The sequence below is a fragment of the Camelus bactrianus genome, chromosome 6, assembly GCF_048773025.1.
Source record: "Camelus bactrianus isolate YW-2024 breed Bactrian camel chromosome 6, ASM4877302v1, whole genome shotgun sequence".
NCBI lineage: Eukaryota > Metazoa > Chordata > Mammalia > Artiodactyla > Camelidae > Camelus > Camelus bactrianus.
The window spans coordinates 83,841,313-83,861,290 of NC_133544.1; the positions used below are offsets into that span (position 1 = coordinate 83,841,313).

Sequence of the window (19,978 nt, forward strand, 5' to 3'; positions counted from 1 at the left end):
TACATTTTTGAGTGCTAGCACTGCCCTAGAGGTGGAATTACTTACTACTGCTGATAAAGCTCCCGCAGGAGAGAACAACAGACTGTTTGTCCTTTTAGAGCTTATGATTTTGTATATATATATATTTTTTTCTGCTTTGTATTTATTTAACCTTTACTTTATTTTCAGTTTACTGGGTAATAAAAGTTTAATATTTTAATTTCTCCCCTAAATGTCATAGACCGAGGTTGGTATTCTACTTGAAAGAAACAAATTTATTTTTAAATAATACTCCAGGGTATATTTAAACCCCTTACCTGAATTTTACAGCTGGAACTCCAGTAATAAATATATACTGGCTCATTCATAGGAAAGTAAAAAGTAAAAGAGTTCCGTTGTTTACACCACATGGTTCTACACCCAACTTGTATTTTTCTAAGTAAGTTTTTTTCCTAAGTAAAAGCAAATATGTAAAACATATACTTGCACTTTGTTTCAAAGAGAAAACTCCTTAAGATAGATCTGTTCTCAATCACAATTTTCTAAACAGTGTTTTTAATCAAGTAAGACATGACGAAACAGAAATATGGAATTTATTAAATTTTATTTCTGACTAGAGTGAGATAGTACTATATTTCAGGATGTATAAAGTTAAAAACCTAGCAATAAAATTATCATGCTATTTTGGCTTTATATAATCTGTCTCCTTTTTGATTTTATAGATTTCAGTATGTATTCCCTATAATCTTCCTTCTTTGCAGAAGGAAGAGTCCTAAACTTTTCACTCTGCCTTCAAATAACTTCAGCTTTCCTTTTTGAATTAAGTTAGGGATCTGATGACTCAGAAAGTGGATCACTTCTACCAAGCTAATCAATGAGATCTAACTGCTCGTGCCTGTGGCCTAAAACTTCCATTTAACAAGCACATCTCCTTTGGCTGTTAATAGAAATAATGAAGCAGATAAATGTTTTCTCTTTGGTAACCTTCACCATAAGCATCAGTTTCATGTCCCCTAACTAGATTTTAAGCTTCCAGAGAGCGAGGACCACATATTTCTTCTGATGCTCCTGAGCTCATGCTGGGCAGAGTAAGCACTTAGTAACACCAGAGAGGAGGCTGGATGGATGGTGGACGGATCCCACTAGTACTTCTGAAGAAATACCAAAAAGTACTACAGCTGGACAAGAAGGAATGATGCTTGAAAAATCAGCAAAGAGGGCTTCAGTGAAGAAGAAGAAAGCTAAGAGAATCAAATGCACTTCCTAGCACTCTAGTTTGAGTTTAGGTTCTAGTGAGGCTGACTGGTTTGCTCTACTAGCTGTGGTCTGGGACGGCACAGGACTTGTCCCACTATACAGCAGTTATGGGCAGAACCTGGGGAACCTGGGGGGAAATGCAGCCCCTGAGCCAAACAGAGGCCAAAAGAGGAGCATCAACCCTAACCTCAAGGGGAGAAGGGCTGCAGAGGGGTGGCAGGCCTCAACTCGGAGGAATCTAGGCAAATCCTATAGGATTTCATATTCTGGAATGAAACAGATAATGTCTTAGGATTAGATTGAAGCTCGGGGCCCCACATCCTGAGATATTTGGTTATTGATTATCTACACAGAAAACAATGGGATTACTTACATGCTATGGGTAGGCTCTGGAAAACCCTCATCATTGACTAGAACTTTAACGGCCAATATCCACTGTGATGGTTAATTGCATGTGTGGACTTGGCTAAGCTATTTTGCCCAGTTATTAGGTCAAACACCCATTGAGATGTTGCTAGAAGCTATTTTTAGACGTGACTAATATTTAAATCAGTGGATTCTTGAGTAAAGCAAAATGCTCTCCATAGTGTGGTGGGCCTCACCCAATCAGTTAAAAGCCCTAAGAGCCACGACAGGTTGCCTGAAGCAGCAACTCGGCCTCAAGACTGTAACACAGAAACCCTGCCCGAGTTTCCAGCTTGCTGCCCTGCCTTGCAGATTTCAGCTGCATTAACCTGAATCTTACCTGAATCTTCAACCTCCAGCATTGCCTCACAGATTTCAGACATGCCGGCTTCCACTATCACATAAACCAGTTCCTTAAAATTCCTTAAAATAAATCAATCTCTCTCTTTCTTTCCCTCCTTCTTTCATTCTGTGTGTGTGCTTGTGTGTGTATCAATGAAAGATGTTCAGAGTGCTTTGATAGCCACTGTCTCATTTCATGTTCACAATACATTTATTGATAGATAGGGCCAATACTGTTATTCCCATTTTTTAAACATGAGAAAATATTTTCAGAAGGATTAAATAACCTGTCTTGGGTTACAAGCTCACACGCCAAATCACCAGAAGGACTATGACAGGTCTTCTGATTTGGTATGGAATCTATAACATTCTCATCAATGCATTGTTTTCTTTTTGCTTTCTTTATATATTATGTTTATAAGTCTAGAAATATCCAACTGTTAGTATCAGAAGCAACTCTTTTTTTCTTTCGACATATCACGATGCTCTGTATAGTGCTTTACACATTGTAAACACTCAAAGCATGTTCATGCACCGATCAGAGTATGACAAACATCAATTTTGGCAAGTGAAGAGATACACTACACCAAGGTTTCCCACAAAAAAGACTTGACAACTACAAGCAGGGTGTAGAGCACCAACATGAGCTGTCCCTCCTTGTGGACAATATGCCAGTAACTCGAATAAAATAGTTCACCAGTGATGTACCCAAAATCAGGGAGAAATTCACTTCAGTGGAAAAATAACACAGTAATACCATGACCCAACAATTCAACCCCAAATACCAATCTCGGAGATACACTCATATATCAGGAAACATAGCAAGAATGTCTATCAATTGGTAATAGCTCAACACTGGACACAACACTAACACCTACTAAGGAGGATAAATACATACATTACAGTATTTTAGCATTTGTAGACGAAGGGAAAACTACGCATCTGTGAAAATGAGTTATTAAGGATCAATGTCACAAACATAACACCAAGCAAAAAAGCATGTCACAGAGGAAAGTATACAAAGCACTGCTATTTTAATAAATTCAGAAATATGAAAAGGAAACTACTGTTTTTAGACGTACATATGTACCTGATAAAAATATTTCAATCAGCAAAGAAATGATAAACACAAAATTCAGGACAGTGGCTACTACTGGTGGGGGAAGAAAATAAGATTGGGGAGGGGTATGAGGGGTTCTGAAGATTTTGGTAATGTTTGAGTTCTTGAGTCATAAGTGTACAGATATGTGTCTTATTATTTATAACAAAGATTCATGTTATATCTACTTTTTTGTATGTATATTTCATGACTGAAAAAACACCAACACTAAATTTCATCTGGTCTTATCTAGAAGGAAAACAGATCTGGAGAGACAGGGGAAAAATAGAAACCGTTCCCTATTCTATTTAAAAAAAAAAAAGCAAAAATACAAACAGAAAACCAAGTGCTCCGCAACTAACTAAATCTGATAACCGAATCATCAACAGCCATCACTCAGCTTACAAACTGAGACTGCCAGGTAGTGATGGCGTCGCCCTCGGCAGCAAAACAGCACCGTTGCTTATTATGATGCTAACGAACAGATTTCATTGCAACATCTTCTGTTACTAGTATAGCTTTCACTTCTTGAGGAGGAAAAAAAAACGTGTTATGTACTCCAACACTAAAAATAGATACTTAAAAAAAAATCCAGTTTCTTTGTTAGCTACAAAACAAATAAGACTGTTTAATTTCTTTTTTGGTGTTTCTGTTTAATAAATGCTTCTGATGTGCTTTGAATATGTAAGACTGTTTTTGTACCTTCATACTCAAATCTTACAGGTTTAAAATATAAAGTATGATGCTGAAAAGGAGATTTGAAATAAGGTTCCAAAGAGACAAATTAGGAAAAGGATAGGATTTCAAGATAGTTTAGTGGGGAAAGTGGTGGGGGCGGGGGTGGGGGACAGGAGGGATAAAATAGGAATTTGGGATTAACAGATACATACCACTATACATAAAATAGATAAACATCAAGTATTTATTGTATATAACCTTTAATGGAAAAAATATGAAAACAAATATATGTATGTATGTGCATGACTAGGACATTGTGCTGTACACCAGAGATTGACACATTGTAATTGACTGTACTGCAATTAAAAAAAAAGAATTTATTGTATAGCACAGGGAACTATATTCAGTATCTTGTAAAAACCTAAAATGGAAAAGAATCTGAAAAAAATATATATATATAACTGAATCACTTAGCTGTACACCTAAAACTAACACAATATGTAAATCAATGATACTTGATTTTAAAAAAGGTAGTCTTTAGGAAATCAGGAATCAGAACTATCCTTTCATAAAAATAAAATCAAATTTAACTTTGCTTTTTCTCCCTCTAAGGGCTGACAATCCCTTAGAGGACTTTATGTCATCGGTGTAGAGAGGACAGCTTTCCTCTGTAGATGAGTGGGGATGAGGGGGTAGATGGCATGTTGTAACTGGATACAGGTAACCCCAAGAAATCCACTGGAGTGAGGGGGGGGCGGCTCCCTGAGCCTGGACTACCGACCAGGGTACAAGCATGGACATGAGGAAGGCAAGACAGAGACACAGGCTTTCCTGCCCTCTCCTCTCACAAGCCTTGAGGAAGACTGTGTAATCTGTTGAGAACTGACAATCAGGAGAGGTGCTGGGAGGAGAAGGGTAGAGAGCAGCACCAGGGAAGAGGGGAAAAGACTGTATCTATCCACCATTTCATCCAGAGTTCTCCATAACCAGCCCCAGAGCACCCCTCACCTCACAGGTGCCCAGCCCACTTTTCCTTCCTGCTCTACTGAACTACACACCCTTGCTTCGCAATTCACACTCATACAATGTTAACTTACCAATCGATTTTCATCAAACACTTCAAAAAGAAGTCGGTGCTCCTGCGGGTGGACCTAAGTAAGGAAAACACAACCTTTCTTTAAAAACAAGTGAATATCAGAACTATATTCAATATCTTATAAAATTACCTGTAATGGCGAAGAATCTGAAAAAGTACATATATATATACACACATATACACAACTGAATCACTTTGCTGAATATCACAAACGAATCCATCATTGTAAATCAACTGTACTTTAGTAAAAATTAAAAGAAAACAAACAACAAAAAAGAAGTGAACATCAACCCACAGACACTGAGAAATAAATGCTTGAAAATGCTCCCATTTCCTAATTCCTGTTATTTACAATGTATTTTACATCACACGAAATACTTAATACAAAAGCGCAGGCCAGTCACGTGTCACCCATTTCCTAATAGTTTTACTATAACAACAAATTGGTTGCTTATTTTTCCATTTTTTCTAAAATAGAATAAAAGAAAGTAAGATAAATTTTCAAGAAATTAAGTATCTGCAAGCACTTAAAATATAGATTAGATTTTAACTTATTATCAATTTTATGTACTCACTTTTTACTTATCAGGTTAGAACTACCCAAAGCGGATGTTGATTTTATGGAAACTAGTGTTCTGAATCCTTTCAGTACTGACTTGATAAAACCATTTGTCGTTCTATATAAAGTACACAAGCAGTCATAAAGTATACACTGAGTTTTCACTTACTGTTTATGTCTTACAGCAAGAGTAAAACTTAACATGTTGTTTTTCAAAGCCAATGCTTTAATTTTTGCTGAAATGTTTCAACATCAAGTTAAATATCTACTAAATATCAAACACAAAGGAAGTCTTTAATAATTTTTTATACCAGAAGTTCAGATGATGTATAAAATATTCTCACATTTAAGTTGATACTTTCCCTATGATAAATATACTACATTAAACACTGAGATATCTCAAAACTTTGGTTTACCTGTCAAAAATATTGATAGCCTTCAGATAAACGTCCTCTATGTGTGACAAAGATATTTAGATACTTAACCCAATGTCCACTCTCCCTGATGTCCTTCTGAGGACATAATTCTAATTTTACCTGCAGCAATGGGCCTGGGGTCCACTGTACAACTCTGCGGGGGGTGGGCTTTTTTTAAAATGAAGTATTATATAAGTTCAGTAAAGTATAAAGTTTACTAACATTAAATATACAGCTTGATGATTTTTCATACATGTATACTGTGGTATCATCACCCAGATCAAAATCTGGAACACTCCATTCTATTTTATGTACTGTTTTCTATGTGAACAGTGCCCTCTGGACTTGTTCAACATTGAGACTCTCAATACAACTCCCTAAAGGGGTTCCCTCGCACCTAGGGGCGACCAGAGAGGAAACCTACTGGCAGTCGTCGGATGCGACTACTGGGAGAGCTCTTGAAATGCAGCTGACACAGCTGGGAGGGGTGTCCCTTTTGTCCTCTGCATTTCTTTTTCCTGCGTGGAACTTGGTCAGGACAGCTGGCACCGCTCCAGTCACATGGTGACCAGGGAGCAACCATGAGGATGGAAGCCCCACTCAAGGGCTAGACGCCGTGGGGCTAGCAGAAGAGTGTAAGACAACAATCTGCTCTAAGAAGATGTCGAGGGAGTTTTGGGGAGGAGACGACACTTGAGCTAAGACTTGAAAGGTGGGAAGAATTTGAGTAAGAAGGTATAGAGGGCATTCACAGCAAGACATCACAGGAGCAAAGGCACGGGGGGCAGAATGAGCATGAGCTAAGAAGATTAGGCTGGTAAGAACATTTTTGTATTAGAAAATGGTAAAAAAAAAATTCCGTTAGTTAGGGTAGAGCCAGGCTGAGGGCACTGGTATCCAGAAAACGAATTAAGACTTGACTGGTAGGGAAGAAAATAAAGCTTTTAAAGGAAAAAAATAATAAGACATAGCTCCTATGTCATATTATTTTGTCAGTGATACACAAGATGAACTGGACTAGAGAAAGCGCCTGGAGTCCACAGGGACTGTGGCCCTAGTAACTCAGGCATGAAGCGATGAGAGATACTTAGGAAACAAAAGAAAACACTTTTTAAAGCGGTAAGGAGTATCCTTACAGACATCTGGGAAAGTCTTGCAACCATAAAGCAAAAACAGGACACTATAAAAAAAAAAGACAACTGGAGAACAAAGCAGTGGCATTGCTACTAAAAATGGCAGTTGAATTCAAATAAAAGCAATTTAAGGTAAATTTTTAAAAATCTTCCAAAATGTAGAACAAAAAGCTAAGCTGAAGAAAAATATGAGAGAACATAAAAAGAGGGTTTTCTGAACAGATTCAGTGAAAGAATTAAGCCCTAATGCCCTAAAACAGAGGGTGAGTAAGCTACAGCTTATGGGCCAAATCCAGCCAGGCACCTGCTTACTTAAATAGCACAAAAGAGTATTTTTTTTCCATTTTAAAATGGTTACATTTTAAACAGATATCTAAGTATCCACATCATAGCCTCAATTTTTGCCCCCGGCCTGTGACACCTACAATATTTACTACCTAGACCTTTATAAACATTTTTGCTGACTCCTGTCCTAAGACATTTACTGTATGTTATCTATTGATTTATCTCCTATATATCCAGGACAGCAACTGCATGAGACTGTCCTTGGACTATGTGAGGAAAATGTCACTCTAATCAACTTCTGGGTTCTGCGGTTCACCTGAGGAATTCTGACTGAGAAAGAGAGCAATCAGCCTCAGCAACCCTGCACCTGGCTGGGCTCCTCGAACGATGACATGGAGGGAAGGAAATCATTAAAGAAATTATTCACACAAAAATTTTCATAGCTGATGGGAACCAGTGGCCGTCTACTGGCCATACGTAAATTGGCTGTCTACTTATCTGTCATATGTGGAACTCAGTTTGGGACGTGGATGTGTGAGCTAGTCCACAGAATGGGAATAATGACCAGAATGACAAACAGGAGCAGTTAAACCGTGGTTCCTTCTGGGAAGCGGGGAAGCAGGGGAGAACATGGAGCCCCAGAGTCTGCTGCTTTCCATTACAAGTCCCTTTATCCGATCTCATTTTCAAGCTACGTGTGAATTCTTTGATGAGATGATTTTTTTAAATTTATTAAAAATAGGAGTAAAGCTATGGTCACAAAACCCTGAGTTTACAGGGTCATATTTATAGGAAAGATGAAAGCAGAAGAAACAAAAATAAAAATTCTGGCAATAAGCTTTTTGAAAAGTATGTTAAGTCCATAAATGCATAAAAGAGTAGAGAAAACACAACTTGCCAGCAGGGTAACCAAGTTTTCAAAGAAGGACAAAGGTACTGATAAATGTCAATTTATTCTATGGTGTTCGTAAAGAACCTGAAGAAATGTTCCTGGAAATTCTGCTGGTGCCTGCAGGAAAAAAAACAGTTCAGGCACCCTAAAAATTTAGTTTTACTGAGATATAATGTACATACCATGTAAATGACCCATTGAAAATGTACAATTCAATGGTTTTTAGTGCATTCACAGAATGTGCAACCACCATCACAATTTTAGAACATTTTCATCACCGCAAAAAGTAACCCCAGGCCCTTTAGCAGTCCCTCCTAATCTCACCTCAACTGCCTCAATCTCAGGCAACATCTAATCTATTTTTTGTCTCTATACATTTGCCTATTGCATTTAACATAAGTGGAATCTTACAGTATGTGGCTTTTTGTAACTGGCTTCTTTTACTTTGCATAATGTTTTTGAGGTTCACCCATGTTGTAGCACGTGTCAGTACTTCATGTCTTTTTTAACTTTTTTTTCCTTGGGGGGGGAGGTAGTTAGGTTTATTTATTTTAATTATTGATTTTTTATGGAGGTATGGGGATTGAACCCAGGACCTCGTGCATGCTAAGCACACGCTCTACCACTTGAGCTATGTCCTCCTCACATTTCTTTTTATAACTGAATAATGTCCCATTGTATGTATATACCCTCTTCTGTTTATCCATCCATTTGTTGATGGCCATATGGATTGTTTCTACTTTTTGACTATAACGAATAATGATGCTATGAACATTCCTGTACAAGTTTTTGTGTGGACATATGTGTTAAGTAGATTTTAAAATAAAACCTGCATTAAAAAAATAAATGAACCAGATAAGTATTTTCACAAGCATAAAGCATTATATAAATAAAAAATATCTTGGCATTTTATTTACATGTTTTATGTCTTTCTACATTGTTTCTCTACACAGTTAGTTATTTCTAATCAACAAATATAAATTACAGATACACAGCCATGGAAGAAAAACCCAAACAGTAAAAAAGATATACAGTACAGTGAATCATAAATCTCTCACCCTTTTCCCACCCTCAGGGAGAACAGAGTGAACAGTTTCTTAGGTCCTTCCAGAAGTGTTTTCTGCAAATACCAGCAAACAAGAGAGCTGTTCTGTTTTTACATAAATAGGTGCATCATATACACAGTGTTCTATACCTTTGTTCCTTTATTTAATGTTTTGACACTAACATCCTATCAATACACATATGTCTGTCTCTTTTTAAACAGCTGATGAGGATTTTATTACGTAGCTAAACCATAAGTTACTTAGTGCTTTGCTAATGGGGCATCCCATCCTTTCCCCTAGCTAACAGAATTCTGACTTTATTCAAATATTGGATGGTGATGTGTGTCAGGCTTACAGGCAGCTGCTCACCACTCCCGGGATTGACTTCTGACTCATCTAAGCCTCCGGGTAATTCTATTCTTCTTACCAATCACTAGGTTATAAATACACACACAACACAATTCTGGCCCAAGAGATATGAAAAAAGGTCTCCCGGGAAACTTTTGGAAAAGGGTTCTTCACTTTTTGAAAGAGACATGTAGGAGAAACTCCCCCTTTTCTACCTCATCATGGGAGGCTATGTCATCTGGAACTGCTGCAAGCTTCTCGTGACCGTGGAGAGAAAGCCCAGAGAATCCCCGAGAGGCTGGGTTCAACACGACTGTTCAGCTGCTGCAGTCACCCCCTTTCTGCTATGATGCTTGTGAGGAGAGATAATCAATGTGCCTATTGTTCAAGCCAGCTTTAGTTGTCACTTTAAGTCTTGAAGCTGAAAGCATCCTCAATGATACACTTCAGAATGGCCTTCCCTAAGTACCTCACACCCCACAAATTCTCTTACATCCCCTCAGATTCACTCCTTAGCACCCAGTGTTTTCCCCTTCACAAGGCTCAGCACACTGGCAATTACTCTGAGAGACTAGTTCATAGGGGCCCACAGTAGACAGTAAGCTTCACTGAGGGTAGGGACGATGGCCTCACAGTCACAAGCATTAGCTAACCATTCTACACATTTTTAGGGGTACCATACTTTATCAAGTAACTTAAGCCACAGTTGATGGGTAGGGTGACATCTTTTCCACTGGTGCCATGGTGGCCTAGGGTGAGACCAACAACCCTCTCTTAATTCTTTTTTTTTTAATGGAGGTACCAGGGATTGAACCTAGGACCTCGTGCATGCTAAGCATGTGCTCTACCACTGAGCCATATCACCCTCCCTGCCCTGCCCACTCCAACAAGAAGCATTAGTTAAGTGACTGGGGAATAAGTAGAGAAAAATACCACACCAATTTTTTGTATGTGTAAGGAGGTGGGGAAGTATACATACATGAATAAAAACACTTAGGAAAAAATACCAGAAAATCACACAATCAGTGATGGTTTAATGGAGATTAAATTATGGCTGATTTTTATTTCTCTTTATAAAAGTATCCATGGTGTACAAGTTATGTTGTTTCTGTAACATAACACTAATACATACGTGAACATATATAAGCATTATGGAAATAAAACATGATGAGTATGAATACTCAAGATACAAAAGGAGCACCATGGGCATACAGGGAATGGAGTGGGCGATCTTTTCCAGATGCTCATACACGATGCTGATTCTCAGAGCATATAACGTGTATTTCACACCTAATGTGTCGAACTTTTCCCCTCCTGTTAACTTGCCTCCCTTGGTCTCATGTGAGCAACCTTGAGCGTAAATTTTACTATCGTGTGCTATTGAGCATGAACTTCAATTTGGAGTCTTCCCTGTTTGTTAATCCACCAATAATAGTTCTCCCCCAAAAACTTTCTTTGAACCTCATGTTTTCTCAATGAGATAAAGGTTCCCTTCAACTCCTGGCCACAATTTCCATTTGGCTGAATGCCCAATACCCAAGTTTTTACTGTAATATCTCAACAGACATTTTTATGTGAATACATTCAATTGAAAACATTTTGTGCTACGTATAAATAATGATAAAAATGACAAAGAAGAAAACAGGAGCCCACATATAATTATGTCCTTTGTATAGCAAGTACTAAATCACCTTGTGTTTCCAGTTCTATATCCAGCTGTGATGAACTAGCATTGATTCACACAAATTTATCTAGCTACCGTTGCAATAAATTTGCAAATTTCTGATTGCAGTCTATGATCCCAGAATAAAGTAATACTGTCTAGAACATTTGGTAATAGTGAAGCTATGGAAAAAGAAACAATGAATAAAAGGCAGTAGCATTCTGAGCCTGGTTTATCATTTACAAATGACCTTCTTTCTCATTTTTGTGGTAACAGCTCCAATTCAAGAGCAGTACTGACTTTCAAATATCCTTTCTAATAGGAAATTAAGATCATAAAAATAATGGGAAGGTTTTTTATTACAATTTTAAATTGAAAATTTTTTACAATTTCAATTGCAATTTTAATTCATCTAACAGATATCCACATTATCTCTTTCTACCCATATTTTGATGTTCCTTTCATTACTGATACTGGCCATTTGAGTTTTCTCTCTCTTATTTGGGTTAGCTGTGGTACATCCATTTTATTAATCTTGTCAAAGAACCACCTTTAGTTTCATTTGTTTTCTCTACTTTTCATTCATTTTCTATTTTACTGATTTCTATACTCCTTCCCTCTACTTTTTTATTTTTTGCTTAAGGTAGAAACAGATAATTGATTTTAAGTACTTTTTCTTTTGTACATAAGCATTTAAAGATGTAAATTTCTCTCCAAGCAATGAATTAACTCACCCCATATTCTGATGTGTTACACTTTCATTACCAGTGAAAATGATTTATAATTTTCCTCATGATTTCCTTTTTGATGCATGGCTTATTTAAAACGTTTAATTTCCAAATATTTGTGGATTTTCCTGATATACTGATATACCCAGATATACACATGTATTTCCCAGATACACATTCCAGAATTCTATTCAAAGTCTACTGTAATCGGAGAACATACTCTGTTGAATCTCAAGTCTTTTAAATGTATTCAGACTTGTTTTACGGCCCAATAGATGGTCTATCTTAGGGAACGTTTCAATGCCAAAAATTGTTCTTTTTTTTAATCGAAGTATAGTCAGTTTACAATGTTGTGTCAATTTCTGGCGTACAGCACAATGTTTCAGTCGTACATGAATGTACATACATTTGTTTTCATATTCTTTTTCACCATGAGCTACTACAAGATATAGTTCCCTATGCTATACAGTATAAACTTGTTTATCTATTTTATGTATATGAGTCAGTATCTGCAAATCTCAGACTCCCAGTTTATCCTTTCCCACTCCCGTCCCTCCAGTAACCATAAGTTTGTTGTCTATCAATGTTAAAAAGAATAGATATTCTTCAGGTACAGGCATACTTTGTTTAACTGTGTTTCAAAGATTTTGCAATTTTTTACAAATTGAAGGTTTGGGGCAAACCTGTGTTGAGCAAGTATTTTAGTGCCATTTTTCCAAAAGCATTTGCTCACTTCATGTCTCTATGTCCCATTTAGCAATTCTCACAATATTTCAAACTTTTTCATTATTATTACATTTGTCCTGGTGATCTGTGATCAGTGATCTCTGATGTTACTATTGCAAGATTATGAGTTGCTGAAGGCTCTGATGATGGCTAGCATTTTTAGCAATATTTTTTATTAAGGTATGCATACTTTTTTTAGACATAAAGCTATTGCACCCTTTGTTAAGTATAGTGTAATATATAGTATAGTATAATCGTATAGTGTAAATATAACTTTTATATTTACTGAGAAACCAAAAACTTCATCTGAGTCACTTTGCTATGGTACACGCGTTATTACAGTGGTCTGAATTTGTAATGTCTCCGAGGTATGCTGTATCAGATACAGTGTTCTATCCATGAAATAGATAGAACTGTAAGTTGATAGTGCTGTTCAAATCTTTTATGTACTTACTGGCTTTTTTTTTTTTTTTTGGTCTAGTTGTTTTAGCAATTTCTGAGAGAGAAGTGATAAAATCTTCAATTATTCTGGATTTATGTATTTCTCCATTTAGTTCTGTCCATTTTTGCTTCATAATCTTGAAGTCCTTTCATCAGGTGTATACACAGGACTGTATGTCTTTCTGATGAATAAGTGCTTCAATAATCATGAAATCTCTCTGGTAATACTCTGCATTCTGAAGTCTGTTTCATCTAATGATATTACAGCCACAGCAGGGTTTTGTTTTGTTTGGCTTAGTGTGTGTATAGCCTACCTTTTCCTGCACTTTTACTTTTCACCTGTCTGTATCTCTATACTCCAAGTGAACAGCCTACAGCTGAATCTTGCTTTTTTTTTTTTTTGTAATTATTGAGACGGTTTGCTATTATCTTTCCATTTATTTTTGATTTTTTATTCCTCATTTCTTCCCTTTTGTCTTTTAAAGAATTACTAATCAAGTATTTCTTGGTATTCCATTTTATTCCCTTTATTAGACTTTGACCTACAATTTTTCATTTTGATTTCTTCACGGCAGCTCTAAGGATTACAACAGGCACCTTAAACATCACAATTACAACAGGCAGAGTGAAGCCACTTGGATCATGTTCAGATCTCCTCCCAGAGAATCTGCAGAGTTGACTGGCAGCCCCCGCTGACCACGCACCTCTGAATCTACCCGTTGGGTTCTCTTTGCTTGCTCTCAAAGACTGGGCACAGCAAGGGTTCTAGAGCCTGGCCATTCTTGCCCAACACAAGACTTCTCTAACAGACAACCTTTGCTGGGAAACTCTCCATCCGCCTGGATGGGACTTTCTCAGCACCGTGCTGCAGTGTGAGGCTCTTCCTACCCAAACTTTTCACCCCTCTCCTTGCACAGGTCTTAAGGCTGCATCATGATGAGAAGGCTCTCCCCATCTGTGTCCTTCCTGTCTGACCTTCACAGGTGCTTCCCCAATAAACCTCCTGCATATCTCATTCCATCTTGGTGTCTGTTTCTGAGAGGGCCCAAACCAACACAGATGGCACAAGTAGTGGGGCTCAGGACCAGCCCATGCTCACTCATCTGGCAAGGATCTCCCCATCCTTAGCAGAATGTGGGACACAGAGAATCAGTCTCTGACATAAGATGGTGGTCCAGTTCCTACAGATTTCTCCGGTGGTGTCCTGGGGAAATGAATGTCCTGGTGGAGGGGACACCCTAGCCAGTTTGATGTTTAAGGCACTTGAAAGGTAAGGGAAGAACAATGCCTACAAGGACAATGAAGTTGGCTAGTTATCACTGTGCTGTATTAATGACTTGCAGAGAGACACCGAGAAATTAAGGGCAGTTAACAAATGGCTAAGGGTTAAATCTGAGAGACAGAGGGCCTCTTTGGTAGCTTATAAAGAAGCCTGCACCTCCTAAAGTGGAAAAGAGGACAAAACTGACGAGCAGACTCAGAGGTGACAGGGCTGCAGAGCTCAGAGACATTTAAATGCTCAGTCACTGCGGGTCTATTACATTCATGTCAGGGCCCTGGCTGGGAAAACCTGGGACCCTGACATGTGGGACCGGAGGATCTGGATGGATGCTCCTGAAAATTTTGGTTCCACAGACCTCTGAACCCTCAGAGCTTGCAGAGTCAAGCAGCCCCACCCCTGCATAAGAAGAGCGAGCACATCCCCCGTGCAGGAAGACACTGCAGAGGCTGCTCCCTGTGCTCCCTCCTCAGGAGTTGCCCCCTCTTCTCTCCTGGTTATCAAGATAATAACCAGTGTCAAATCCCATCATAACCCAGCTGGGCCTGATATAGGATGAAAGAGACTGCATCTGGAAGAAGCTTCAAGAATTAAATAGCATGTTCTGGCTGGAGCCAGAGGAATACCCCTGGGACTATGACGCTTGATCAAAGAGGCAGAAACATAAGACTAGATAAGCAAGAATTTATTGACTTGAGGGCACTTTCTCAGGACAAAGGATTGAACATCCGGTCAAGAACCCCATGAGATGAGGCTAGCCTGCTGCTAGAGTGGCTCCTAGAAGCCTGAAAAAATAATGAGCCACCTCAAAATGCCTGAGTTGCCCTGGCATACAGCAGGGGGAGGAATAAAAAGGCCGAGCGAAGTTGGTAGATGGAATTAAAAAAATATATATATATACATATATATATATTTATATATATATGTGTATATATATGTATATATATATTTATATTTATATTTATATTTATATTTATATTTATATTTATATATTACATGAGGCCAAAATCCCTGCCAGATGCTTACGTTCCATGACTGGGCCGAGAGGACAGCATGAAACACAGTCACCAGGCATGTGTTGGTGACAGGGGCAGCAGCATCACCAAGAAGTGCAGTGCTGGCTCTCTTCCACCTGCCAGGACTGATGGCAGGAGAAGTGGTCACAGAGCTGGGCTCCTTAATAGCCACGGGGATGATCCTACACTTCCCCAGTAATGGAGACCAGGCAGTGGCGTTTCACTGCCAGAATCAAGGAGGCTACAGTTACTGTAATGACCAGCCAGGTCAGACGGGCATGAAGCTGACCTGACCTGACCTGCAGAGTGCAGAGCATGGCACCCCTAGGGGCAAAATGGGCAGGTGGCCAACAAAAGTGCTGCTTAACATCTACAACTGTAAGAAGGAGGAAGGAAGAGGCAGGTGGCTTCGGACAATTGCCCCAATTTAAAAATAACCCCTCGTCTAGTTCCCCAACCGGAGCCACTTTTCAGATCCCAAACCCACTGACTGAAGAAGTAACCTAGTCCTTAGGAGGAAGGAATCTGTCTACATCACTGCAGGAAGTGTATATTGTAATGACTCCTTCCTTCCTCCTCCAAAAGGACTATGGCCATTTACTTGGGCAATTGTATACTGGGGGAAAAGAATAATCAGATATACTGAGGACTGTTGGAAACAGAAAGCCAAAGCATCATCACGGCTTCCATAGTAAAGCAAAGATTTACAGGGATCAGATAACAAATGGAGTCCTGGCTAAAGTTCAGCTTACATTGAGTTCATTAGCTCTGTGGATCCACCCAATAGTCACTTCCCTGGTTTTCAAGTGTGCAGTTGGGGCTGACATACCAGAAGCTGGATCTCCTCACTGCCACCACCACAGTGAGTCCATGGCTGGTGGGATAGGTGCTATCATAGTGAGAAGGCAAAGTGCAAGCCTCTGGAACTGTCCTCCCTCTGGTCAAGACAGTAAATCTAAAACAATATTGATTAGATACTCCAGCAAAGCACAAGGAACAAAAGAAAAGAGAAACTGAACATCATTCAAATTAAAAACTTTTGTGCCTTCAAAGGACACCGTCAATAAAGTCAAAAGACAACCCAAAGAATGGGAGAGATTTTTGCAAATTTTGTATCTGACAAGGCACTTGTATCTAGAAATATAAAGAACTATGACAACTCAGTAACAAAAAGACAAGCAACCCAATTATAAAATGCACAAAGGATTCAATAGTCATTTCTCCAAAGAAGATACACCACTGGCCAATAAGTTCATGAAAAGGTGATCAACACTGTTAGTCATCAGGGAAATGCAGATCAAAACCACAATAAGATACCATTTCACACCCACTAGAAGGGCTATGATAAAAAGTCAGATAATAACAAGAGTTGCCAATGATGTAGCGAAGTGAGAACTCTCACACTCTGTTGGTGGGAATGTAAAATGGTAAAGTCACTTTGAAAAACAGTTTGGCAGTTCCTCGTAGGATCCAGCAATCCCACCTCTAGGTATATAACCCCCCAAAATGAAAATAGAGGTCTCACACAAAAACTTGTATGCAAATATTCACAGCACCATTATTCGTAATAGTTAAAAAGTGGAAACAACCCAGATGTCCAACTGATGCATGGATAAAGTATGGTTATGCAAATAATGGAATATTATTTGGCAATAAAAAGAAATTAAGTACTGATACATACATTATAACACAGTTGAACCTTGAAAACATACATTATGCTTAGTGAAAAGAAGCCAAACACAAAGGACCACGTATTATATGACAGCTTCTATGTGAAATGTCCAAAATAGGCAAGTCTCTTTAAGAGACAAAGTAGATTGGTGGTTGCCTGGGAAGTGGGGCAGATATTGGGGGAAAAGGAGGAGTGACAGATGGTGGGTATGGGGTTTCTTTTTGGGGTGATGTAAATGTTCTAAAATTGATTTTGGTGATGGTTGCACAACTCTGAGAATATACTAAAAACCACTGAACTGCACACTTTGGGTTATAATTGTATGCTATATTAACTATATCTTAATAAAGCTATTTAAGAAACAAACAAAAATATTGCAACCTAGTAGGAATGTCAGAGACTAGTACCACCACTAAAGACCTAAAGGACACCAGAATGGTTTCTGTAATACGTTCTTTGAATTCTCCAGTCTGGTCCCTGGAGAAACCAGGTAACAGCCTTAATCACCTGTTGGTTCCTGGAAACAAGGAGTCCAGAGTCCTGGGCAGCAGCTATAGACTATGGTTCAACAAGATCCTTAATATGTAGCCTAGAAAGCTGTGTTCCCTCTGGGGACTTGGACCTTTATTTAGCTCAGCAGAGCCCAGAGTTCCAGCGACAGGAAGCACACAGTCCTGCAGGGGGTCTTTGGAACTGATGGTAAGTGGGGTCTCTCCCACTTCTATTCCTTAGTTCCTGAGCCATGTATTCTGTTGTGAACACAGCCTCATGGTGCTTCAGCTGTGCCTTCACTAGGCCACCAGTGCTCTGTGAGGCTACCCGCTTCTGGATGGTGTGGGAGATGACGTGACCAATGGATACAATGGTCATGGGCTTATTCCTGTACCTCCTCCTCTGTGAACTGGGTCCCCTGGAAGGATGAAAATTCTGCATGGGTTTCTATCCCTACGGAACTCAAATTCTGAAAGCCCCCAGATAATCGTGCTGGCTGAGGTTCTGCAGACAGGAAAGGCAAACCCAGGTCTATAAGTAATTTCAGGACAAATTACTGAAACTTTCAGAATGGAAGGGGCTCAGTTTAGTAAACTAACCACAAAATGGCTATAATCATGAGGGTTAATGGTCTGTAGTTTTATTTCCTCATATAGTTTTTGGTATCAAGAGTAGTGCTGGCCTCATGAATGAACTGGGAAATGTTCCCTCCTCTTCTAGTTTCAGTAAGACATCGTGTAGAATTGAAATTATTTTTTCCTTAAATGCATGGTAGAATTTAACAGTGGAACTATCTGGGTTCAAGGTTTCTTTGTTGGATGGTTTTTAACTTCAAATGCAATTTCTTTAAGAGATATAGAACTTTTCAGGTAACTCTTTAGAACTTTTCATTTCTTATTAAAGTTTTGGTAGTATGTGTCTTTAAAGGAATTGATCCACTTCATCTAAGTTATTGAATTTATGGGCACAGAATTGTTTATGGTATCCATTATTATCCATTTAATGTTTGTTGGTTCTGTAATGATCCTACTTTCCAGTTTCTCAAGAAGGAACCTTAGATTAATGCCTCAAGACCTTTTTTGCCCCTAATATAATTTAATGATAAATATTTTTCTCTAAGCACTGATTTAGCTGCATCCTACCAATTCTGATGTTGTGGTTTTTTTAAATTGAAGTACAGTTACAATGTATCAATTTCTAGTGTACAGCACAATGTCCCAGTCATGCATATACATACATAAACTCATTTTCATACTTTTTATTAAAGGTTATTAAAAGATATTGACTATAGTTTCCTGCGCTATACAGAAGAAATTTGTTTTTCTAATCTATTTTTATATATAGTGGCAAACATTTGCAAATCTCAAACTTCCAAATTTATCCCTTCCCTCCCCCTTTCCCCCAGTAACCATAAGATTGTTTACTATGTCTGGGAGTCTGTTTCTGTTTCGTAGATGAGTTCATTAGTGTCCTCTATGTTGATGTTGTATTTTTATTTCATTCTGTTAGAATATTTTCTAATTCCCCTTGAGAATTCTGATTTGCTGCATAGATTATTTAGAAGTATGCTGTTTAACTTCCAAGTATTTGGGGATTTTTCAGATATTTTTGTGTTACTAATTCCTACTTTAATTCCATTATAGTCAGAGACCATATTTTGCATGATTTCTATTCTTCTAAAATTGTTGAGGTATGAGTTTTGACACAGTTTATTCAGTAAATATTCCATGTGCAATTTTAAAGCCTATGTGTTCTGCTGTTGTTGGGTAGACAGTCCATAAACGTCAATTAGATAAAGCTGATTTGATTACGTTGTTCAAGAAATCTATACCTTTACTCAGTTTTTTTGTCTAGTTATTTTAACCAATTACTGAGAGAACAGTATTTAGTTCTCCATGTATAATTCTCTTATTTTTCCTCAGCTTAAAATACCTTTACTACACTGTCATTTTCAAAGGATATTTTTGTTATAGAATTCTGAATTGACTGTCCTTTTTTTTCTTTGCTACCTTAGTCATGCTGTTTCATCACAGTTTCTGATGAGAAACCCATAGTTATTTGAATCACTGTTGTCCTATACATAATGTGTCATTTTCCCTGGCTGCTTTCAAGATCTTTTCTTTATCTTTGGTTTCAGCAATCTGATTATAATGTGTTGAGCATGGTTTTCTTTGCATATACTTTCTTTGGGTTTCACTGAACTTCTTTAATCTGTAAATGCATGTATTTCAATAAATTTAGAAGTTTTAGCCTATTATTTCTTCAAGTACTTTTCTCCACCAATGTCTTTTTTCTCTTCTCCTCAGACTTCAAATGATCCAAATATTAGACTCTTTTAACATTGTCTACAGGTCCCTAAGGCACTACTAACTTTTTCCAATCATGTTTTTCTTTTCTTTGGATGAGATAACATCCACTGATTATCT

The 19,978-nt window shown here is 38.2% G+C and overlaps 1 protein-coding gene across 2 annotated transcripts in view; it reads right to left on the minus strand.

Annotated features, from left to right (window-relative positions):
• The window catches only part of NEDD4 (NEDD4 E3 ubiquitin protein ligase), a 123,543-nt gene that overhangs the window by 73,501 nt on the left and 30,064 nt on the right, over positions 1-19,978 (minus strand). For both annotated transcript variants that reach the window (XM_074366168.1, XM_074366167.1), the window contains exon 5: positions 4,858-4,911. In XM_074366168.1, coding sequence (XP_074222269.1) covers positions 4,858-4,911 — 54 coding nt within the window. The remainder of the gene's footprint in view (positions 1-4,857; positions 4,912-19,978) is intronic.